Genomic DNA, 25,622 nt, shown 5'->3' with positions numbered 1-25,622 from the left:
CACATTATGCTTACATAAATTAACAACAATTGTATAAACATTTCTTTTTCCCACCCATTCATAATAGTGTAGCAAGGTGTTTTTTGTTATTAGATGGAGAGAAATGGTACTCAATAGTTCATGCTGGTCAGTAAACCACCAGACTACGTGACATTGCTAAAATTCACGTAATTGGCTGCCATGGGTTGCCATATCTTGCTGCTGTTTTGTACTGTGTATGGTAAATTCTACTGTATGCAAATACTGTACTGAGTATTAGCCCTTGGGCTTAGGCGGGCGTGAAAGAGCAACTAAAGTGACATATGACATTTGAAATTGATAGTTCTGTCCGGGGAACGGTGCACACATTACTTCATAGTATGTGACCGATATTGAATTTAACAAGTGTAAATACTGGGCATGTGTGGCATAACACATACAGTAAGGATATAATGTGTGAGCCATGCGTAGCATTTCCCTGCACAGTAAATTCTTATGAAAACCTTATGCTATGTTATGTAAATGTTAGCATATAAAATTACATTTAACGAGGGCTCATTGATAATTTACTTCAAGATGTAATATGTACAATAAATACTTGTCAAATGCATATTCCAGTTTGTCACACCAACCTATCATGTTGCACCATCGCATACACAAACACTTACTGAATAAACTACTATAGGTCACTGTTTTTTTTTTTTCCAGAATGGGTTTGCCAAGTTTCCAGTAAAAATAAAATCACCAATATAGGTATGCCCTAATTATAATATATACAGTAGTTTTGATTTCACTTTTATTCAATTAACAATAAGAATGGGCACAATATTTGGCCAATAAGTCAATACAGGATGTACATTATGTTAGTATAGGTTGCGAGCGACCTAACAATACTGTGTCCAGTGGTGAACACGAACAAACAGTGGAATGGTTGGTCATCAGACTAGAAGTTAGCAGGCAGAGGAGGGGAGGGAGGGGCTCCATTTTTTGATTAACCACCTTAACCCCCGGGAAGGATTTACCCCCTTCCTGACCAGAGCGTTTTTGCGATTCTGCACTGCGCCACGTGAGCTGACAATTGCGTGGTTGTAGTAGCCAAACAAAATTATTTTTTTCCCCACAAATAGAGCTTTTATTTGGTGGTATTTGATCACCTCTACAGTTTTTATTTTTTGCGCTGTAAACAAAAAAAGAGCGACAATCTTGAAAAAAAGGAAAATTTTTTACTTTTTGTTATAATAAATATCCCCCAAAAATATATTTAAACTTATATTTAATTATTATTAAATTTATATAAACAGATTTCTTCCACAGTTTAGGCCAATATGTATTCTTCTACATATTTTTGGTAAAAAAAATAAATAAGTGTTTACTGATTGGTTTGCGCAAAAGTTATAGCATCTACAAAATAGGGGATAGATTTATGACATATTTTTTTTTACCAGTAATGGCAGTGATATGCGATTTTATCATGACTGTGACATTGCAGCAGACAGATTGGACAAAATAGCCACTTATTACTGTATAAATGTCACTGGTAGGGAAGGGGTTATACACTAGGGGGTGATCAAGGAGTGAAACTGTGTTCCCTCAGTGTGTTCTAACTGTAGGGGGGATGAGATTCACTAGAACATGACAGAGATCCCTGTTCTTGATCACTGGGAGCAGTAGATCTCTGTCATGTCAATAGACAGAACAGGGAAATCCCTTGTTTACATAGGCATCTCCCCGTTCTGCCTCTCCTTCTTGTAATTGCGGGCCAACGGCAAACATCGAGTCCGCGGTACCCACGGCCACGCTCCGGCGGCGTGCGCACGCTAGGCGGGAAATAAGAAAGGAAGTATGGGTACACCATTTTGTGCACCCGTTTCATTCTGTCAACGTAAATCTGCATGCAGCAGTTGGCAAGTGGTTAATAGGTGCAATTTAGTTTAAGCAGGAAGTGGAAGCATCAATGAGAGGATCGTTGGTTACGGGTCTGAGTTGATACCATTGAGTATATTGAAAACATTGCATTATAGATTGTTGAGTTTCTACGGGCTAGGTTTAAATGAAAGATTCCCAAACAATGAAGAATTTTTCAACCCATAATTCTTTATGCAGGGAGGCCTCCGTCAATTCAGGTTTTTTTTTTATAACATTGTAGTACAAATCTACAACTTCAAACTGTGTAATCTTTTATTATTTTGGAAAAAGAACAGTTAATCTTTTATAATTTCCTTAATATGTTCTGTTGATAAAAATTATTTTATGAATGTTTAATACCTATAAATGCCCTATTTCTATCCATGCGATTTCATGCCAGATCCAGTAAACGTACATCTTCTTCTTGCCTTGTAAAGTTTTATGCCTAGGCTTGGCAGATCATAGATAACCTCCATATCAAACTCTTTCTGAAAGTTGTGAAAAAATGTGTTTTGTATAAGGGTATTCTCTTTTCTGAATCTCATAGCCCACAGGATAATGGTATTCTCTTGGCACAAGTGATCAAATGTCTCAAGAAGTTCATTCAGGTATGGGTGGTTGTACACTACGTCTGCAGCAAGGATGTATTCAAAGTGTGAGGAAGATTTAGGAAATTTCTCCTCCAGATTGAATCCCCAAGTTAGCTCTTTAACTTGTGGTACATGTTTGCATTTCAGTTTTGTATTTCGAACAACATTATACTGCAGATTTCCAATCAGGTCCTGCAGGTCTGTTGCTATGACTTGTGCTCCTGCAATAAGAAAATAAGTGTCAAAACTGTAACTTAAATTTTATATACATAAACACTTTTTTTTGGAAAACCTTTATTTTGCATATAATCTGTACATTAGTTAAAGTGGACGATATCCCTAACTTCATTGTATATTATACGGTAGTTAAAAATGTTCCCTCCTCGCTTCCCTTTCCTATCCAGCCTAACCAGTATAAAAAGATCTGTATACTCACCTATTTTAGCTTGTCAAGCACTCCCGTGCACAGAGTTGCAGAATCACATGACTGGAGATCTGGTACGGTGATGTTGATCGCTTCCTTGCACAGAGTTGCAGAATCACATGACCGGAGATCTGGTCCGGTGTTGTTGATCGCTCCATTGCACAGAGTTGCAGAATCACATGACCGGAGATCTGGTCCGGTGTTGTTGATCGCTCCATTGCACAGAGTTGCAGAATCACATGACCGGAGCCCTGGGTCATTAAAGAATACAAATGTGTCCTCTCCCCAAACATAGCCTTTTTAATGGACAGTGAAAAAGAAAAAGCAGACTGATGGTGTCAGCCTTCTACTCACGCTGCCTTTTCCTCTTATCAGCTTGTTTCTTGTCAATATATTTACACACAGCTCACCCTATCAGTCCCCTCCCAATTGGATTGCTGCTATTAATGCCGCGTACACATGACCAGACTTTCTGTCAGAAAAGGTCAGACGGAATCATTTCATCCGATATTCCGATCATGTGTGGGCTTCATCTGACTTTTTTCTTCAAAAATTCGGACTGACCTAGAAATAGAACATGTTTTAAATCTTGCCGACTGAATCAATTCCTATGGGGAAAACCATTCGTCTGTATGCTAGTTCGACGGACCAAAATTTGGCGCAAATGCAGCTATTGGATACTGGCTATTGAACTTCCTTTTCTAGTCCCGCCATACGTCATCACTTTTGAAATGAAAGGACTTTGATGTGATCATGTGTAGGCAAGTCCGTTCGGTTGGAACTCTGTTAGAACTCCGTCAGAAAGATCGTCAGAGTTTATTCTGACGGAAAGTCCGGTCGTGTGTACACGGCATTAGAGTAGAGGTAAGAGGCTGAAAATCTACATAAAGAAAAGTTCAGTAGATAAACAGAAGTAGCAGTTCCACCCACAGGTCTTGAAGAGGAATATGTGTCCAAAAATTTATTCTATCCAATGTTATGATGGATTGCAGTCCATCTTTGTCAAGGCCCTTGACAAGAATAGATTGCGATCCATCAAAACGTTATACGCAATAAACACCTCTTGTTTGGATACACACTCCTGCTCAAGAACTGTGAGTGCCATTACTACTTTTTATTTATCTATTGATATTACTTCTCAGTGGAGGGAAGATACTCCCTTAAAAAAGAAGATTCAAAACAAAAACCCATGTTTTTTATTCACCTATGTAGATGCAGCATCAATCCGATGCTGAAGCTGTCCCTCGCCGCCTCTACCCTGAGAAGTAAGTGATTAAAGACCACTGATCGCTCAGTTCCTGGGTTCACCTGAGCACAGAGGGGCGACTGTTAATCACCGCTCTGTGCACTGCCCCTCCAGTGCTCACTGGAGCGCTAGGGCTATGGAGGGGGAGGGAGTAGCTGGCTCCGGCTCTCAGTGGAATGCTGAGAGGCTGAGCCTGCTGCTGTTCCAGGCATCAATTGGATCCCGACATTATTGTCAGAATTCCTGCAGAGTCTGGAGAGGCTCTATGACATCAGCTGACAGTGGTTATATTTCTCCTTTATGTTGCTTATAAAAAAATGTATTTCATTTTTTAGTAATGAACATTGCGTTAATTTGTGTCTTGTAGACTGTGTGTGAAATGTAATGTAATTTTCTGCTCATGTAATTGGCTCACTGCTTTTCCCAGCAGTTTTCTCATATTATACCGATCCTGAGATCTCCCTTCACCTTCAACACATCAAAAATAGGTTTAGAGCTTGGCTGCCATCACCAATGGCTTCTAGGTTAAATCGCTATAAAGAATTTATTAGAAGGTACTTTATACAATAATATGTCTATAATATCAAGCTTAAGCCAGTGCCTTGAAAAAGTATTCCCACCCCTTGAAATTTTACACATTCTGTCATGTTACAACCAAAAACATAAATCTATTTTATTGGGATTTTATGTGATAGACAAACACAAAGTGGCCCATAATTGTGAAGTGGAAGGAAAATGATAAATGGTTTTCAAATGTTTTTACAAATAAATATGTGAAAAGTGTGGCATGCATTTGTACTCTGCCCTCCTGAGTCAATACTTTGTCGAACCACCTTTTGTTGCAATTACAGCTGCAAGTCTTCTTAGGGATGTTTCTACCAGCTTTGCACATCTAGAGAGTGAAATTTTTGCCCATTCGTCTTTGTAAAATAGCCTAAGCTCTGTCAGATTGGATGTCTGAGAACAGCAATTTTCAAGTCCTGCCACAGATCATCAATTGGATTTAGGTCTGGACTTTGAATGGACCTTTCTAATACATGAATATGTTTTGATCTAAACCATTCTATTGTAGCTCTGGCTGTATGTTTAAGGTCATTGTCCTCCCCAGTCTCAAGTCTTTTACAGATTCTAATGCCCTGTACAAACGGTCTGACTTTCTGATGGAAAATGTGCAATCGGATCGTCTGTGGGCACCATCTGACTTTTTCCGATGGAATTTCCGTCACACAAAGTTTGAGAACTGGAGCTAAAATTTTCAGACAAAATCCGATTGTTTAAATTCCGATTGTGTGTAGACAATTCCGACAGACAAAGTGCCACACATGCTCATAATAAATTACAAGATGAAAGCTATTGGCTACTGGCCTCTTTATAGTCCCGTCATACGTGTTGTACGTCACCTCGTTCTGAATGATCAGATTTTCCGACAACTTTGTGCAACCGTGTGTATGCAAGTTTGAGCCAAAATCCATCTGAAAAAATTTGACGGATTTTATCGTCGGAATGTCCGACCGTGTGTACAGGGCATAACAGGTTTTCTTCTAAGATTGCCCGGTGTTTGGCTTCATCTATCTTCCCATCAACATTGACCATCTTCCCTGTCCCTGCTGAAAAGCATCCCCACAACATGATGCTGCCACCACCATGTTTCACAGGGATTGCATGTTCAGGGTGATGTGCAGTGTTAGTTTTTCACCACACATAGCACTCTGCTTTTAGGCCAAAAAGTTCAGTATCGATCTCATCTGACCAGAGCACCTTCTTCCATATGTTTGCTGTGTCCTCCACGTGGCTTTCCGCAAAAACTGCAAACTGGATTTTTATGGCTATTTCTCAACAATGACTTTCTTCTTGCCACTCTTCCATAAAGGCCAGATTTGTGGAGTGCACGAACATTAGTTGTCCTGTGGACGGAGAGTCTCCCACTTGAGCTGTGGATCTCTCCTCCAAAGTTACCAAGGGTCTCTTGGCTGCTTCTCTGATTAATGCCGTCCTTGCCCAGCCTGTCAGTTTAGGTGGACAGCCATGTCTTGGTAGGTTTGCAATTGTGCCATACTCTTTCCATTTTCGGATGATGGATTGAACAGTGTTCCATAAAATGTTCAAAGCTTGGGATATTTATTTTATAACCTAACCCTGCTTTAAACTTCTCCATGACTTTATCCCTGACCTCTTGTGTGTTCCTTGACCTTCATGAAGCTGTTTGTTCACTAAGGTTCTCTAACAAACCTCCGAGAGCTTAATAGAAAAGCTGTATTTATACTGAGATTAAATTACACACAGGTGGACTCTATTTGCTAATTAGGTGACTTCTGAAGGCAATTGGTTCCACTAGATTTTAGTTAGGGGTATCAGAGTAAAGGGGGCTGAATACAAATGCACGCCACACTTTTCAGATATTTATTTGTAAAAAAAAGATTTAGAATTTTCATTCCATTGAAACATATTAAGCCAAACTGATTTTTTTTTAATCCGACTTCTACAGTTTATCATGGCATAAATCTGATTCACAAATGAAATTGTACTTACCCAGTAAACTAGCTACTACAGAAACTAGCCCAGTTCCAGATCCTATTTCAATGATGCATTTGTCCTCTAACCCCAATTGCTTTGCATGTTTTTCCAAAAAGTAACAAAGTACAAGTGCCTGTAGAGAGCACAAATACATATTGGATGATATTGATCAAATATTAAAAACATACCGAAGAGTATTACACAAAGCCTGCAACACCTATTTTTACATTAGGGTACAAACATGATATAAAAAAAATCTAAAAACAATGCAGTTCATGAGTATTTCTTTTAATCCAAATAGTCTTATTTATAGCTTTTTAAAATTTTCTTTGTTTCTTATAAAAAAATTGATGACTTACAAGGTAGCTTTTGATGTCAAAATGTTTGTAAATCTAGAATCCCAATATACCAGCTTTAGATGTAGCTAAATATGATGTATTAGCAGTATACTTTCTAACTCACAGTTTAGCTTTTCTATATATTCTATCTATCACCACAATCTCCAAAAAAGTAATATCCCCTATGGACAACACAGACTGTTTTTCTACTGGACAGTGGCATAACTAGAACCTTCAGGGCCCCAGTGCAAGAAACCATGAAGGGACCCCCTGACCTCTGGATGGAGCCCTTTTCTCCGAGCCCGGTGGCAGAATGCAAGTGTGATGTTGTGTGGTGCCAGTAGTTTTTTTATTTTTTATTTATTTTTCGAACATTTGTTTTTTTTTTTAATGTTTTTTACAATTTGATAGGAGCCCCTATCAAATTGGGGGCTTTGGTGAGATACCGGGGTCTAAACAGACCTCTGATGTTTCACATTTGAGACAGAGAAAGGAGATTAAGGAAACAGCCCCCCAATCTCCTTCTCTGCAGCCTTAGTTGCACAGAATGAATGGCTAGGAATGGCTCTGTACAGAGTTTCCCATTCATTGACAAAGTGAAGCATAGGAAACACAGTTTTCTATGCTTCAGTTATGAATAGACAGAGTCATTGATCGGTACAGATCACTGACACTCCTTTCAGAAAAGGCTTCGCCCTGACAGATCCACTGCAGCAACCAGTGGGAGAGGGGGGAACCGTGCAGAGCTGTTAGGACAACGGGGGGAGGGGGGTGGGCAGGAAAGAAGCACAGGGGGGCTGGAGAGCACACAGGGGGCATCAGGAAGAAGCTGCATAGGAGAAGCTGTGGGGGTGGCTGCAAATAAAGGAACCAATGTCTCTCCATTTTTCTCCCGCTTCTCCTACTCTCCCATTTAGTGGCTGCAGGAGGAAAATGGAGAGATCAGTTCCTCTATGCCAGTGTTTCTCAATCTTTTTCCAGTCAGGGCACCCTTGAAGTATAACCCTAGGTGAATGGGGCTGTACTGCAACCACCCTGCAACTGTGTGCATTGAGGCCTCTGAAAAAAAGCTTGTATAACAGTGAAAATTTGCTGTCCCCTCAAAATAACTCAACACACAGCCATTAATGTCTAAACCACTGGCAACAAAAGTAAGTACACTCCTATGTGAAAATATCCAAATTGGGCCCAATTAGCCAATTTCCCTCCCCGGTGTCATGTGAATCATTAGTGTTACAAGGTCTCAGGTGTGAATTGGGAGCAGGTGTGTTAAATACCATATATACTCGAGTATAAGCCTAGATTTTCAGCCCCTTTTCTTAGGCTGAAAGTGCCCCCCTCAGCTTATACTCGAGTCACGGAGATCAGGTAGACAGACGGCGGCCATTCCACTATTCAAAAGCCGCGCCTCCCTGTCTGTGATAGGCGGAACACTCAATTTCCCAGCAGTCAGTGTTCCGCCTATCACGGACATCCGCTCATTCTCATACTACGGACGAGGATGAGAGGATGTCCGTGATAGGCGGAACACTGACTGCTGGGAAATTGAGTGTTCCGCCTATCACAGACAGAGAGGCGCGGCTTTTGAACAGTGGAATGGCCGCCGTCTGTCAGACGAGGAGGAGAGGTGCGGCATGGCACACAGAGGCTGCAGATTGGCACAGGTAGGCAGGGATGGACGGGACACAGTGATGGACACAGCGATGGACGGGACACAACGATGGACGGGACACAGGGATGGACGGGACACAGGGATGGACGGGACACAGGGATGGACGGGACACAGGGATGGACACAGGGATGGACGGGACACAGGGATGGACGGGACACAGGGATGGACGGGACACAGGGATGGACACAGGGATGGATGGGACACAGGGATGTCTCACCCTCGGCTTATACATGAGTCAATACGTTTTCCCAGTTTTTTTGTGGTAAATTAGGGGCCTCGGCTTATATTCGGATCGACCTATACTCGAGTATATACGGTATGGTGTTATAGCTCTCACTCTCTGATAACAAGTTTGCTAAAGACAGGCAGACTAAGGACATGGCTTAGTGTAACCATGTCCTGTGCTCTGATGAGACCAAGATAAACTTATTTGGTTCATATGGTGTCAAACGTGTGTGGCGGCAACCAGGTGAGGTGTACAAAGACAAGTGTGTCTTGCCTACAGTCAAGCATGGTGGTGGCAGTGTCATGGTCTGGGGCTGCATGAGTGCTGCCGGCAGTGGGGAGCTACAGTTCATTGAGGGAATCATGAATGGCAACATATACTGTGACATACTGTCCCTACCTTCGGAGACTGGGCAGAAGGGCAGTATTCCAGCACGATAACGACCCCAAACACACCTCCAAGACAACCACTGCCTTGCCAAAGAAGATGAGGGTAAAGGTGATGGACTGGCCAAGCATGTTTCTAGACCTAAGCCCTATTGAGTATATGTGGGGCATCCTCAAACAGAAGGTGGAGGAGTGCAAGGTCTCTAACATCCACCAGCTCCGTGATGTCATCATGGAGGAGTGGAAGAGGACTCTAGTGGCAACTTGTGAAGCTCTGGTGAACTCCATGCCAAGAAGGTTAAGGAAGTGCTGGAAAATAATGGTGGTCACACAAAATATTGAGGCTTTGGGCCCAATTTGGACATTTTCACTCAGGGACAATAATGGTGCCCACTCAAAATATTGACCCGTTGGGCCCAATTTGAACATTTCGCAAAAATGGTAGGGGTGTACTCACTTTTGTGACATATTGTATGTGAAGGAAATATTTGCTGAATTGAGTTTGCTGATCTTTATCTTTGCTTGTATCTTTGTGTATGTTTACACACCCTCTATGGACCTAACTGTTTTGTAAACCTATACGTATATTGTAACTTGTCTGTGATTCAATCCCCTGGTTTCTCTTTGTACTCTGTACTCTTTTGAATATTAATAAATCAGATTAAATCCAAAGAGTGAAGTAATTATAAAATAACTAAAGAGATACATTTCCAGATTGCTCCTGAACCTGAAAAACCTCTGGATGACCTGGTTTATAAATTTCACACATCAAAAGCAACTCAGATTGCTAAAGACCTTGACATCTTGGGGTTGATTTACTAAAAGCAAAAATACTTTTTACTTTGGAAGGGAAGTTGAACTCTTCAATGAAATTTTCCCCAGAGATCAGTAAGGAGAAATGCTGCTGACTTCCAACATCTAATCATGTGCAAGTAAAAATGCGTTGTTTTTCTTTGCATTTGGTTATTCTTTGCAAAGTGAATTTTGCCCTTGGAAACTGAACAGCCCATTTGCCTTTAGTAAATCAAGCCCCCAGGAAAGAAAAAGGGAAGGCAATATACCAGGGATATGCAATTAGCGGACCTCCAGCTGTTGCAGAACTACAAGTCCCATGAGGCATAGCAAGACTCTGGCAGGCACAAGCATGACACCCAGAAGCAGAGGCATGATGGGACTTGTAGTTTTGCAACAGCTGGAGGCCTGCTAATTGCATATCCCTGCAATATACCCTTCTTTAGGATTACTCTGTTTTTTACCTGGTGATCCTGCCAGTAACACACATCCTGCATTAGGGTGCCTACACTCTGAACAAATGAGCAGCAGAGACACCTTTGGAAAGCAGCATTGTTAATCTGAGAGAAGGGTAGTGTTAGATACGCTAGTAGATTTAAATACATTAACACATTGAAGCTGAACTCCAGCAAACACTTTATAAGCAGTTACAGCATTTTGATTTTGGAATAAAGGTTTTACATAAATAAATAGAATCTGGCCATTGTAAGCACCCCTGTCAGTGGTGAATGTTTTGTCTCAACCATCTAACTGCTACCTCTGCAGAAGAGCTTGTTCTAAACAATAGACTTACTGGTCGGAATGCCAGGTGAAAATAAAGGAAAGAAAGCCTAAAAAAATAAAACAAATGCAACCTTTGCATCTAAGAACTGGTAAGCTGCATTATAATAGACAAAGATATAGGTTTATAGGGCAAGTAAGCTGTTTACAATGAGGGATCCTGTATGCCCTTGACGTAAATGATGTCCTGGTTCCTACCTTCACATGTTCTGGAAATATTCCTACGATACAAAGTTTCGGGTGGAGATATTATTATTAATATTTTACAGTATTTATATAGCGCCAACAGTTTACGCAGCGCTTTACAATATAAATGTATTGAGGTGTTGAACATGAAATTACAGCTGGCTCTCCCAATTACCCCATCTTTGGCACTATTGGGTATCATGGATGACGAACAAAGATCTCACCAATAAAAATATTCTCTATTATGCGAAAAAATACATTTTGATGAAATGGTTGTCCCCATCTCCCCCTGTACTATCCTCCTGGTAGGCTATGGTTGATGGTGCCCTCCCTATGTACAAAATGACGTATATTAACCAGCGATGTCCATGGAAGTTTGACAAAGTATGGTACCCATGGACCTCTGATTAGCTGGCTAACATAAGGGGCAAATGATGGGGCAGATAATCTGGGTGAGGAGTTTTGGCTTCATGTTATATCCACAATATGGTATAACTACGATGTTATGTGCACTTGCTCTATGTGAGTCTTTTGAGAACTTACCCTGATGACGGTATTTCCGTGTTAATTCTATTGATGTAATGCATTGTGTATATCTTGTTTACGTTTCTTCTTTATAATGGTAATGCAAAAAAAAAAAAAACATTATTTACTATGAGTCCAGGCAATAGAGATGAGGTGTAAAAAAGTACACTTGGGTAGTCTTTTTTTTCATTATCTGTCTAAAATCTAAATTGTGGGCTATATGAAAATGACATCTTCATACCTCCCAACTGTCCCAAATTTCACAGGACTGTCTGCAGAATTAAAATATAATCAGGTCCAATCTATGCACTTACTGCCAGGCAGAGTGATCTTAAGCCCAAATACTATGTGTAAAGTACTGGTGTCAATGTCTGAACTCTCAGCACATGCTATATGTTATAGGCACAATACTTTTCAGTTCTTACAGTGCATTTTTTTTGTTGTTGCAGGATTCTACAATGCATACAAGAAGATACTGGTTGATTCAACCAGTTTGTCTCCACCCAAAATTTAAATTCACTTTATATATTGATTGACCTTATAAATGTTTGATACTTACTGAGGGCCACACAGTAGCACCAAAAAGGTCTGTGGATTCTACTATTTTTATCTCATGCCCTACAAAGTTGAAACCTTCCCAAGCTACACTTGTAAGATATGCTGGAAAGAAACGCCGCTCCAAGATTTTGGACACCATCCATTCATCTTTGCTATGACCATCTGCAAACAAAAGAAGGTCAAACAAAGACATGATATTTAATATATCAAATAAATTCAGCACTACTGAGTTTAGAAAGTCACAGAATAAACAATTTAGTTTTTAAAAAAAAAGAATTAGCAAACTAGATAAATAGATTTGACCTTGTACAAAATATTTGGATATGTGGTATTCAATTTTGAATTTAACCGTTCTGAAAATGGATTTTCATTGCACCGGATATTGAGCTGCAGATGGAAGTGTCTCCTAGCTACACCACCTAATCTTCCAACATAAAAAGCATCCCAAAACAAGGTACTCCCCCCACATGTTAGCTGGGTTATGTAATAAAGCTTTAGAAAATGAACACAAAAAGTAGACTTATCTCCGTATAATTCAGTGAGAATCCCGCTTGTGCTGACCTGCCTTTGGGAAAGTGAATTCTGATTGATTGTTGTGGGTTACTACACACCCCATTTTGAATTCTTATTAAATAATCAGTAAGTAGTGTGGTTGGGAAAGGTGCCAAGCGACACCTTTATTGTTCCATTAAGATGCCTATAGACAATAGATGGCTATTTCCCAATTCAATTGTTCCTATATTTTCTGGATAATGTCTAGATTGTCTGACACAACAGTTCTCAGGGGATAAAGCAATTGGATAGAATATATCCAACAGTTATAATTTTTTTTTTCCCCCAAAATAATCTGGCACTAGTACTGTCTTCAGAGCGGGATCCTCACATCCTTGTACCTTAATGTTTGCTAAAACAGATCTGCTTGTGTAATTTGAACATTCTTGTTTACAGCAATTGCTGCACCTTCATTGTGAGATGGTCAGATCCCAAATGCCCATCTAAATATTTTCTAAGTCTATAAGCAGTATTATAGTCTTAAGTGCACACACAGTCCCCAATGAGCTTATGCAAAATGGAAAAAGCATGCCTTCAGTGCCTCTCAGTGTCAATGTTGGGGCCTGGTGATATCCTGCTCAAGCACCAGATCATTGTGTCAAGGTGGTGGTATGTCCATTGTTTGCACAATAGAAAATAATTTTCTATTATAATACAGGACTTATATATCACCAACAGTTTGCGCAGCACTTTACAATGTCAAGAAATTCTCTTTTCTTGAGGGGTGAGGACTTTATTGCCACTCTGAGAACTCTAAATAGTATCATATATTACCTTAGGGTGCCTGCTGTTTGGTAGTACCTTTGTTGGCTAGGTCAGGCAAAAGATACTACGTCTATGGGCAACTTATAACTTTGCAAATGCAAACTCTCCAATAAAAGAGAAGCTGTCTATATCATTGGGTGTTTTCATTAAAAAATACAATGGCAAGAAAACGTTCCTAAACTTTCTAGATTACAGAAAGAAAGACACTGCATGTTTGCCATAATACTAAACAAAGAATAACTTATTTAACAGAGAATACACAGGATTTTACACTTGCATATTTTGTTTTGTGTTTTATAGAATCATGATCACTGATGGAGATAGCGTTTGAGCCTCTGGCATGATACATCTTACAAACAGGGTAATTGGTGGCAGGTATTCCCATCAATGTATCATGTGCTCCAGTTAGTTCATGGGTGTTAGACCTCACAAGTTGTAGAAGAAAATGATTTCATACTTTTGGTTATCTACACCTCACAACAGCTTTCTGTTGAATAAAATAAAACATGATCAAATGAGACTCAGAAGAAGAGTTTAAACTCATAAGACTAGAAAGGGTTAAAAAGGATTTCTACATCTACAACCCAACAATCAAATAATTAGTAAAAGTTAGATGAGGCACCCCCTTTTTCTAGGAGCAGGTTACAACAAGAGTTCAAGGGTACACTATGCATCCAACAAATAGGTGACAAAAAACCCTAGGGTGTCCCCAGATATCTCCTAAACTTCGAAGGCCCATTCCATTCCCCAAGCATGTACGAATAGTGACATCTCAATAACTAGCCTTATCAGCTGTTTCAAATACAATCTTCCTTTCTACAAAATTAGAAATTTAAGCAGATTATATAGAGCTGTTATTGAGTTACTGTATATTTACATTTGTATCAGCTGTTGAGCCTTCATCTTTACCTCTAACTACTCCCCTGGGTGCTGATGTATGCAGAAATGAGTGATGCTTCTCTATCACAAGATGTGCAGGGGTCAAAACTTCCAACTGCCAAAAATTAGGAGGGATTGTCCCGTTTGGGGCCAAGTCCCTCTGTCCCCCTTAGTTGTCCCTCCTTTTTGGCCTGATGTGAAAAACTTAAAATATACTGTTTATTAGAAATACTGGAATAGAACTTTCACCCAACTCCTGAACTATTGCATTTGTCAATATGAAAAGATGATAAAAAAGGAAACAGAGTGGTGTCCAATAATTCATTGCATATTAATTCTCCATTCCATATAATTGGGGGTGTGGTCTTTGCCTACATACTTCATGCTACATAGTGTCCATTTTCCTATTTCAGAACATTGAGAGATATGGCAGGGGTACCCTTTATGTATGAGCTGTAATGGAAGATCAGGCTTCACTTTCTCCATTCTGTGTGACAGGCAAGATAACAACCCTCATCCTTTCCCCATAGTGGAATAACTGGGTCTTGGGGAATAGATTTCACTAATCAAGCATTGATGAGTTGCTTATAAGATGCATAGAATATATTTAGCAATAATTTCTCTAAATGTTGGCAAAGGGAAGGGTTACTTTAGCATAAGATATGTCATAACAAATCTTCATAAATGTTTTCCAGTACTAGTAGAATAGAGTTTGTTGGGCAGATAAAATGGTAGCAAAAAGCAAAATCACATCCCAGCTGTGAAGGCATGGTTGGAGTATAATGGCATATAATGTAATGCAGCTGCTTTGTTACCTTAGGGACTGACCAGCTTGTAATGAACGAAGAACCAATTAATTATAGTGATAGTCTACTACAGTATCTATCTGTGCTTCAAAACTTAGAAAAAGTTGGGTCATAAAGTATAATGAGGCAGAGGGGAAAACTAACTATAAAGTAGATTAAACAGAAGGAATCCTTTGTTTTAGAATGGCCATTTTCTGAAATCAGTAGAATGTGAAATGTGAAATGTTTTGATCTGAATTATGACATGGTAATAAAATTAAACTATAAGTGTCTTATTGGTAATTTTATTTTAATTTTTTCTCATGGCGTGTAATACAAGTTTACAAACAAACATTTAATACAAGTGCTTCCATGATACAGCATTTGCCAAGCCTACTGGGCTTTCTCATCAGAAAGCCCAGCAGATGTTGTTCACGTACTGACCGCTGCTGTCTAATTGAAACATCACATCATAGTGGGGAAAATATTTATTTGATACCCTGCAGATGTTTGCTCACTTACAAAGAATTTAAGGGTCTATAATTTCTATCTTAGGTGTATTTTACAGTGCCTTGAACAAGTATTCATACCCCTTTAAATTTTCCACATTTTGTGATGTTGCAACCAAAAACTTAAATGTATTTTATTGGGATTTTATGTGATAGACCAACACAAAGTGGCACATAATTGTGAAGTGGAAGGAAAATGATACATGGTTTTCTCATTTTTTTTACAAATAAATATATGAAAAGTGTGGCATGCATTTGTATTCAGCCACCCTGAGTGAATACTTTACAAGTCTTTTTGGGGATGTCTCTACCAGATTTGCACATCTAGAGAGTGACATTTTTGCACATTCTTCTTCAAAATAGCTCAAGCTGTGTGAGATTGGATGTAGAGTGTCAAAACAGCAATTTTCATGTCTTGCCACAGATTCTCAATTTGATTTAGGTCTGGACCTTGACTGGAACATTTCAACACATGAATATGCTTTGATCTAAACCATTCCATTGTGGCTCTGGCTGCATGTTTAGGGTCTGTGTCCTGCTGGAAGGTGAACCTCTGCCCCAGTCTCAAGTCTTTTGCAGATTTAGTATTTTGGTATTTGGCTCCATCCATCTTCTCATCAACTCTGACCAACTGCATTGTCCCTGCTGAGGAAAAGCATCCGCACAAAATGATGCTGCCACCACCATTGTTCAAGGTGATATGCAGTGTTAGTTTTTTGCCACACATAGCGTTTTGCTTTTAGGCCAAAAAATTCAAGCGGAAGTCCTGCAAAAAAATTTTTTTTAACCACTTTCAGACCGGACTATTTTGCTGGCTTAAGACCAGACCACTTTTTGCAATTCGGCACTGTGTCGCTTTAACTGAAAATCGCGCGGTCGTGCGATGTGGCTCCCAAACAAAATTTACATCCTTTTTTTCCCCACAAATGGAGCTTTCTTTTGGTGATATTTGATCACCCCTGCGGTTTTTATTTTTTGCGCTATAAACAAAAAATGAGTGACAATTTTGATCAGTTTTGAAAATTTATTTTTTACTTTTTGCTTTAATAAATATCCCCCAAAAATGTATAAAAAAAAAATTTGCCCTCAGTTTCAGCCGATACATATTCTTCTACATATTTTTGGTAAAAAAAATTGCATTAAACGATTATTGATTGGTTTGCACAAAAGTTATAGCATTTACAAAATAGGGGATAGTTTTATGGCATTTTTATTAATAATTTTTTTTACTAGTAATGGCGGCGATCAGCGATTTTTATTGTGACTGCGACATAATGGCAGACACATTGGACATTTTTGACACATTTTTAGGACCATTGTCATTTATACAGCAATCAGTGCTATAAAAATGCACTGATTCCTGTGTAAATGACACTGGCAGTGAAGGGCTTAACCTCTAGGTGGCAGTGTAGGGGTTAAGTGTGGCCTAGGGGCATGTTGCTAACTGTGGGGGGTGTGGCTGTGTTGTACACATCACTGATCTCTGCTCCAATCACAGGGAGCAGAGATCAGTGTCACTGTTGCTAGGCAGAATGGTTAGATGCTTGTTTACGTTAGCATCTCCCCGTTCTTCCTCCCCGTGAGATGATCGCGGGTATCCCCGAGGCGATCGAGTCCGCGGGACCCGTGATCGGACTCACGGTGGTCCCAACCGGCACGTGATGGCATGGCGGCAAATTTAAAGGGACGCACCTGTAAGCCCATTTGCCTGTCCGTGCCATTCTGCCGAGGTATATGTGTGTGTGCCGGTCGGGAAGTGGTTAAAAGTCAGCAGCTACAAATACTGCAGCTGCTGACTTTTAAAATAAGAACCCTTACCTGTCCAGGGCACCCGCGATGTTGGCACCCGAGGCCGAACTGTCCCTCGGTCCTCGGATGCTGCCACCACCAGCTTCAGTAAGGGAATCAGTAAATGAAGCCTTGTGGCTTCACTTACCGGTTCCCCCCTGAAAGGTACCAAATGTGACACCAGAGGGGGGAGGGTTACAAAAAGCAGAGGTTCCATTTTTGTGTGAACCTCTGCTTTAAATTTTGGTCTCATCTGACCAGAGCACCTGCTTCCACATGTTTGCTGTATCCCCACGCATGGCTTTTTTTTTCGCAACCTGCAAACAGGATTTCTTAGGGCATTTCTTTCCACAGTGGATTTCTTTTTGCCACTCTTTCATAAAGGCCAGATTTGTGGAGTGCATGACTAAAAGTTGTCTTGAGGACAGATTCTTCCACCTGAGCTGTGAATTTCTGCAGCTCCTTCAGAGTTACCATGGGGCTCTTGGCTGCTTCTCTGATTGATGCTCTCTTTGTCCAGCCTGTCAGTTTAGGTGGACGGCCATGTCTTGATAGGTTTTCAGTTTTGCCATATTCTTTTCATTTTCAGATGATGGACTGAACAGTGCTCTGTGAGATGTTCAAAGCTTTGGATATTTGTTTAACCACTTCAATACCGGGCACTTAAACACCTTCCTGCCCAGACCAATTTTGAGCTTTCAGCGCTGTCGTACACTGTACCCAAATGAAATTTTTATAATTTTTTTCCCACAAATAGAGCTTTCTTTTGGTGGTATTTGATCACCTCTGCGGTTTTTATTTTTTGCTAAACAAATAAAAAAATACAGAAAATTTTGAAAAAAATAATGTTTTTTTTTGTTTCAGTTTCAAAACTTTGGCACTGATGGGTGGCACTGATGGGCGACACGGATGGGCACTGATAGGTGGCACAAATTGGCACGGATTGGCATGGATGGGCATGGATAGGTGGCACAGGTGGGCATGGGTTAGGCGGCACAGGTGGGCATGGGTAGGCGGCACAGGTGGGCATGGGTAGGTGGCCCAGGTGGGCATGGGTAGGCGGCACAGGTGGGCATAGGTAGGCGGCACAGGTGGGCATGGGTAGGCGGCACAGGTGGGCATGGGTAGGCACTGATAGGCGGCACAGATGGGAACTGATAGGCGGCATTGTATTATAATATATTGTACTAATGGATGCCAATCAGTGCCAATCAATAATGCATGCCAATCAGTGATGCCCATTGTGGGCACTGATTGGCATCCATTATGGGCACTGATTGGCATCCATTGTGGCACTGACTGGAATCCCTGGTGGTCTAGGGTGGCATACCTTGTCCTTGGCATCCCTGGTGGTCTGGTGGCGTCCCTGGTGGTCCAGTGTGGGCATCCTCGGGGGGGCTGTGCTGATAATCGATCAGCACAGACCCCCCCTGTCAGAGGAGCAGCCGATCGGCTCTCCTCTACTCGCGTCTGACAGACGCGAGTGAGGAAAAGCCGATCACCGGCTTTTCCTATTTACACTGTGATCAGCCGTGATTGGACATGGCTGATCACGTGGTAAAGAGACTCCGTCGGAGACTCTTTACCGAGATCGTAGTTGCCGGGTGTCAGACTGACACCCCGCAACAACGATCGCCGCGATGCGCGCCCCCGGGGGCGCGCAGCGGCTCATAATCCTGATCACGTCATATGACGTCCGGTCAGGATTATGCAACCAATAAAACAAAAGATCAATCAGCGCTGAACACAATAAACAAGTGAGAAAATATAAAAATGCAGCTAGAATACTATAGGTCAAAATACCAAATCCCACATCACAAAGTAAAAAGTAACAGTACAGCGCATAATTAAATAAATAAAACAAAAAAAAAATGACAATCAATAAATATAGTGCATAGACAAACAATTAATGTCCATAAGAAAAAAGAAACCAAGTGAGGTTATTAAGGAAGAAATATCCACTTGTGCAGCGTGTCTTCGATCAACAAAAACTAGTGATGGTGTGATCCCTTCACCGGTAAGCAAGGTGGACTCTCACCTCAACATATGGACCCCTGTTCTCACAGATAGGTCAAACAAAGCGTGTTCCCCTCATGGGTAAATCACAGCATTCAGTAGATGTGGCAGGCATAAAATAGAATCCTCCTCATATCCTCAAGGCGGTATAATTCCATATAAAACATAAAGAACAAATCTAGTGCTCTCCGTTTGAACAAATTTATTAAAAGGAAGCAGTAGTAAAGTAAATACACTCACATATTAGTGCACTGAACTCCAGTGCCGAGTGTTGGGCATGAAAACAGATAAAACACAGCGTCCATGCGTGGATCAGTGAGGCGGCTTGCGGATGACGTCACGGGCTTAGGTCACATGGTCCGTACGCGTTGCGTCCCAGAAAGTAGGCGGGACTTCATCAGCGGATTATGCAACCACTTTGCCGCCGTCTATTTGCTATAGGGCGGGCGGCAAGTGGTTAACCTAAACCTACTTTAAACTTCTTCACAACTTTATTCCTGATCTGTCTGGTGCATTCCTTGGCCTTCATGATGCTGTTTGTTCACTAAGGTTCTCTAAAAAACCTCTGAGGGCTTTACAGAACAGCTGTATTTATACTGAGATTAAATTACACACAGGTGGACTTTATTTACTAATTAGGTGACTTCTGAAGGCAATTGGTTCCACTAGATTTTAGTTAGGGCTATCAGAGTAAAGGGGGCTGATTACAAATGCATGCCACACTTTTCAGATATTTATTTTTATTTTGTAAAAAATTTGGAAAACCATTTATCATTTTCCTTCCACTTCACAAACAATTATGTGCCACTTTGTGTTGGTCTATCACATAAAATCCCAATAAAATACAGTATCTCACAAAAGTTAGGACCCATGATTATGCAACAGCGCTAGTGTGAACTTAGGCTAAGGCTCCCAAGAAAATGGTTGGTGATTACTGTAATACTGTATGTACCTATTGTACAGGAAGCCAAGCTTGGGTCTTGGACGGGTGGTATGTAGCACCTGTATTTGGGTTGTGGTCCCTTTAAGGGGAGTGTGGGAGTATTCAGGGGGTCACCCGGTATAACCATATTAAGGAGAGGACAGTTCTCTGGGAAAAGGGCCTCCACTCCCGACTACAGGGACTCCAGTCCCACAGGGTTAAGAGCCACAGGAAGCAGGACCTAAAAGAGGAAGCAGTATTAGGTGTGATGGTGTGAGTAGGAGTGGAGAAAGACACCTATTTGGAGTGCTGCACGTTGGCTGGAAGCTGCCAGATAGCCAGACTGGGAATGTGCTAACCCTGGGGTAAAGTCTCATCTATGGACTGAGTATTTCGTTATATTCTATTTAAGCTGTTTTGTGCTGAAGACAAGCGGACTTTTGTGTTGTATTTTGTTTTGCTGCTGTAAGCAATTTTCTTTGTGTTTTGCCTGAAGAAAAATAAACACCTTTTTGCTTAAATTTAAATGGCTTTGCATATGATCCCATGGAGCTATAACCCCCAAACTTTACACTATATGCACAAAATTTTGATCTTAGCTATTAGAAATTGCATAGATGTGGTAAACATTTAACCACTTCCCGACCGCCGCACGACGATGTACGTAGACAGAATGGCACGGGCAGGCATAAGGGCTTACATGTACGTCCTTGCCTGCCCGCGGGTCGGGGGCCCGATCGGGCCCCCGCCCGGTGCCTGCGGCGGTCGGTATTCGTTCGGGAGCGATCCCGGACGAGGGGACGGCCATTCATTCATGGCCACCCCCTCGCGATCGCTCCCGACGAATGAAAATCCTCCGTGACATCACTTCCTCTCCTGTAATGTAAACACAGGAGAGGAAGTGATGTATTCTCTCCTCCGTGTCGGTATTTTTCGTTCCGACACCGAGGAGAGAGGATCGGTGAGTTGCACCAACACGACACTACACAGTAGAACATGCCAGGCACACTAACGTCCCCCCGATCACCCCCCCAATTACCCCTGCCCCCCAGTCACAGTGACACCAATGTCATTTTTTTTTTTTTTTGCATTGGTGTCATTTGTGACTGTAATAACTGTTAGGGCAGTTAGGGTTAGCCCCCTTTCGTTCTAATGTACCCCCCTAACCCCCCCCAATAAAGGTTTAACCCCGTGATCACCCCCCGTCGCCAGTGTCACTAAGGCTGGGTTCACATTGCAGCGGTTTATGAGAACGGATGTGATTCGCACCGCACTGCAGTGCAAATCACATCCGATCTCTGTGCGATTCGAGTTCAGCCATACAGATAGTATGGCTGAATTCGCATCGCACCCGCCGCACCCGCCGCAAATTCGCACGGGACCCTTTTTTTGGCCCGCAGCAGAATCGGATCGCATGGGTGTTCACACCATGCGATCCGAGTTTGCAGATCGCACTGCGATATGCGAACTGATCTGGGGGTGTCATTAACATTTCACTGACACTCCCAGCAGTTCGCATAGGGCAGTGTGAACTGCCGCCGGGAGGCATGCGATGCGGGAACCCGCCGCGGATTCGTGGCGTTCCCGCATCGCTCCAGTGTGAACCCAGCCTAATAAGCGATAGTTTTTCTGATCGCTGTATTAGTGTCACAGGTGACGCTAGTTAGGCAGGTAGGTATTTAGGTTCGCCGCAGCTTTTTATAGCGCCAGGGACCCCCATATACTACCGCATAAAGCCCCCTGATTGCCCCCTAGTTAACCCTTTCACCAGTGATCACCATATAACTGTTACAGGTGACGCTGGTTGGTTAGTTATTTTTTTATAGTTTCAGGGCACCCGCCATTTATTACCTAATAAAGGTTTAACCCCCTGATCACCCGGCGGGTGTCATTTGTGACTGTAATAACTGTTAGGGCAGTTAGGGTTAGCCCCCTTTAGTTCTAAGGTACCCCCCTAACCCCCCCAATAAAGGTTTAACCCCGTGATCACCCCCCGTCGCCAGTGTCACTAAGGCTGGGTTCACATTGCAGCGGTTTATGAGAACGGATGTGATTCGCACCGCACTGCAGTGCAAATCACATCCGATCTCTGTGCGATTCGAGTTCAGCCATACAGATAGTATGGCTGAATTCGTGTCGCACCCGCCGCACCCGCCGCACCCGCCGCAAACTCGCACGGGACCCTTTTTTTGGTCCGCAGCAGAATCGGATCGCATGGGTGTTCACATCATGCGATCCGAGTTTGCAGATCGCACTGCGATATGCGAACTGATCTGGGGGTGTCATTAACATTTCACTGACACTCCCAGCAGTTCGCATAGGGCAGTGTGAACTGCCGCCGGGAGGCATGTGATGCGGGAACCCGCCGCGGATTCGTGGCGTTCCCGCATCGCTCCAGTGTGAACCCAGCCTAATAAGCGATCGTTTTTCTGATCGCTGTATTAGTGTCACAGGTGACGCTAGTTAGGCAGGTAGGTATTTAGGTTCGCCGCAGCTTTTTATAGCGCCAAGGACCCCCATATACTACCGCATAAAGCCCCCTGATTGCCCCCTAGTTAACCCTTTCACCAGTGATCACCGTATAACTGTTACAGGTGACGCTGGTTGGTTAGTTATTTTTTTATAGTTTCAGGGCACCCGCCATTTATTACCTAGTCTCACTAGTGTACCCCTAAATTTAGGGGTGTCTACTTTCCAAAATGGGGTCATTTGGGGGGGGTTTGTGCCATCTTGGCATTTTATGGCCTTCAAAACTGTAACGCCCTTAGAAAGCCTGAAGGCGGTGCTTGGTTTTCGGGGCCCCGTACGCGGCTAGGCTCCCAAAAAGTCCCACATATGTGGTATCCCCGTACTCAGGAGAAGCAGCAGAATTTATTTTGGGGTGTCATTTCACATATGCCCATGGCATGCGTGAGCAATATATCATTTAGTGACAACTTTGTGGAAAAAAAAAAAAGAAAAAAAGTTTGTAATTTTCCCGCAACTTGTGGCAAAATATAAAATATTCCATGGACTCAACATGCCTCTCAGCAAATAGCTTGGGGTGTCTACTTTCTAAAATGGGGTCATTTGTGGGGGTTTTGTGCCATCTTGCCATTTTATGGCCTTCAAAACTGTAATAGGTAGTGAGGAGTGAAGTCAAATATTTACACCCTTAGAAAACCTGAAGGCGGTTCTTGGTTTTCGGGGCCCCGTACGCGGCTAGGCTCCCAAAAAGTCCCACATATGTGGTATCCCCGTACTCAGGAGAAGCAGCAGAATTTATTTTGGGGTGTCATTTCACATATGCCCATAGCATGTGTGAGCAATATATCATTTAGTGACAACTTTGTGAAAAAAAAATAAAAAAAAATTAAAGTTTGTAATTTTCCCGCAACTTGTGGCAAAATATAAAATATTCCATGGACTCAAAATGCCTCTCAGCAAATAGCTTGGGGTGTCTACTTTCTAAAATGGGGTCATTTGTGGGGGTTTTGTGCCATCTTGGCATTTTATGGCCTTCAAAACTGTAATAGGTAGTGAGAAGTGAAATCAAAAATTTACGCCCTTAGAAAGCCTGAAGGCGGTGCTTGGTTTTCGGGGCCCCGTACGCGGCTAGGCTCCCAAAAAGTCCCACATATGTGGTATCCCCGTACTCAGGAGAAGCAGCAGAATTTATTTTGGGGTGTCATTTCACATATGCCCATAGCATGTGTGAGCAATATATCATTTAGTGACAACTTTGTGTAAAAAAAAAAAAAAATTTTTTTTTTGTCATTATTCAATCGCTTGAGGCAAAAAAATAAAATATTCAATGGGCTCAACATGCCACTTATCAATTTCCTTAGGGGGTCTACTTTCCAAAATGGGGTCATTTGGGGGGGGTTTGTACTGCCCTGCCATTTTAGCACCTCAAGAAATGAGATAGGCAGTCGTAAACTAAAAGCTGCGTAAATTCCAGAAAACGTACCTTAGTTTGTAGATGTGACAACTTTTGCGCAAACCAATAAATATACAGTTATTGACTTTTTTTTAACCAAAGACATGTGGCTGAATAAATTTTGGCCTAAATGTATGACTAAAATTGAGTTTATTGGATTTTTCTAATAACAAAAAGTAGAAAATATAATTTTTTTTCAAAATTTGCGGTCTTTTTACGTTTATATCGCAAAAAATAAAAATCGCAGAGGCAATCAAATACCATCAAAAGAAAGCTCTATTTGTGGGAAGAAAAGGACGCAAATTTTGTTTGGGTACAACATTGCATGACCGCGCAATTACCAGTTAAAGCAGCGCAGTGCCAAATTGTAAAAAGACCTCTGGTCATTTACCAGCAAAATGGTCCGGTCTGAAAGTGGTTAAAGATAATATCTTTATTTATTTTAGTAATGTAATCTTTGACCTCCTGCCATTTCTTGGTAAATGGTGCATGATTTTTTAAGTTGTCACTCATAGATTGTAGTTACAAAATTTCTTCAAAACTGTAATAGGTAGTGAGAAGTGAAATCAAAAATTTACGCCCTTAGAAAGCCTGAAGGCGGTGCTTGGTTTTCGGGGCCCCGTACGCGGCTAGGCTCCCAAAAAGTCCCACATATGTGGTATCCCCGTACTCAGGAGAAGCAGCAGAATTTATTTTGGGGTGTCATTTCACATATGCCCATGGCATATGAAAGCCTGAAGGCACTTTTTGTCACACATCAGCTGGCGGATGTGTTACGAGAGGACGTAGCGTCCGCCTGAGGGGAGGGGCCTGCCAGCGCTAAGCTCACCGCACCACCGATCAAACAGCAAGAGATGGCTAGGAGCGGGGAGGTGAGAGATCCCAGCCCAGCCATGCGGAAGCCCTCGGTGCGGTGCTGCTAACATCTCGCGTTCTGAGTACGGAGCTTTCTCCAGCCGCCGTATTACATCACTTCGGCCAGCTCACCCCCCCCTCCCCCCCCCCCCTCCCCCGCCGCTCGAGTCCACAACGGATCCCCACTGGCTATACAGCAGGACTTTGGAGGCATATGGAGGAGACTCTCTAGAGCCCGGAACTGGTAGGAGAGCAGTGAGACACAGCATGGACAAGGCAAGGTAACATTTTTTAAAGTCACAAAATTGTTGCAGTGTAAATATATCTAATCAGGGGAATTAATATCGTGCCTATGGGGTTAAATGTCTGCTGGTCAAAAGGAGTCTTGTTAAGCAGATAAGGAAGCCCTACTGTGGATATGTTTCTTTGGCTGCATGCTTCCACCGACAGTTTTGAATGTAAAGTATCTACAGCGGGAAACCATTGCAGGGTTGTATAAACTTAAATAGGA

The 25,622-nt window shown here is 41.9% G+C and overlaps 1 protein-coding gene across 3 annotated transcripts in view; it reads right to left on the bottom strand.

Annotated features, from left to right (window-relative positions):
- Positions 1–2,143: 2,143 nt before the first annotated feature.
- LOC143983356 (protein-lysine methyltransferase METTL21E-like) overlaps positions 2,144–25,622 on the bottom strand; it is a 45,204-nt gene continuing 21,725 nt past the window's right edge. For all 3 annotated transcript variants that reach the window (XM_077482930.1, XM_077482931.1, XM_077482929.1), the window contains 3 exons: positions 12,123–12,283; positions 6,674–6,791; positions 2,144–2,695 (listed from right to left, as the gene is read on the bottom strand). In XM_077482930.1, coding sequence (XP_077339056.1) covers positions 2,262–2,695; positions 6,674–6,791; positions 12,123–12,283 — 713 coding nt within the window. In that variant the 3' untranslated portion in view covers positions 2,144–2,261. The remainder of the gene's footprint in view (positions 2,696–6,673; positions 6,792–12,122; positions 12,284–25,622) is intronic.

The sequence above is a fragment of the Lithobates pipiens genome, unplaced genomic scaffold, assembly GCF_037356315.1.
Source record: "Lithobates pipiens isolate NorthernLeopardFrog02 unplaced genomic scaffold, aLitPip1_a1.2 Scaffold_16, whole genome shotgun sequence".
Lineage (NCBI taxonomy): Eukaryota > Metazoa > Chordata > Amphibia > Anura > Ranidae > Lithobates > Lithobates pipiens.
The sequence above is the reverse complement of the archived record's forward strand: the minus strand, read 5'-3'. Positions and strand labels throughout refer to the sequence as shown.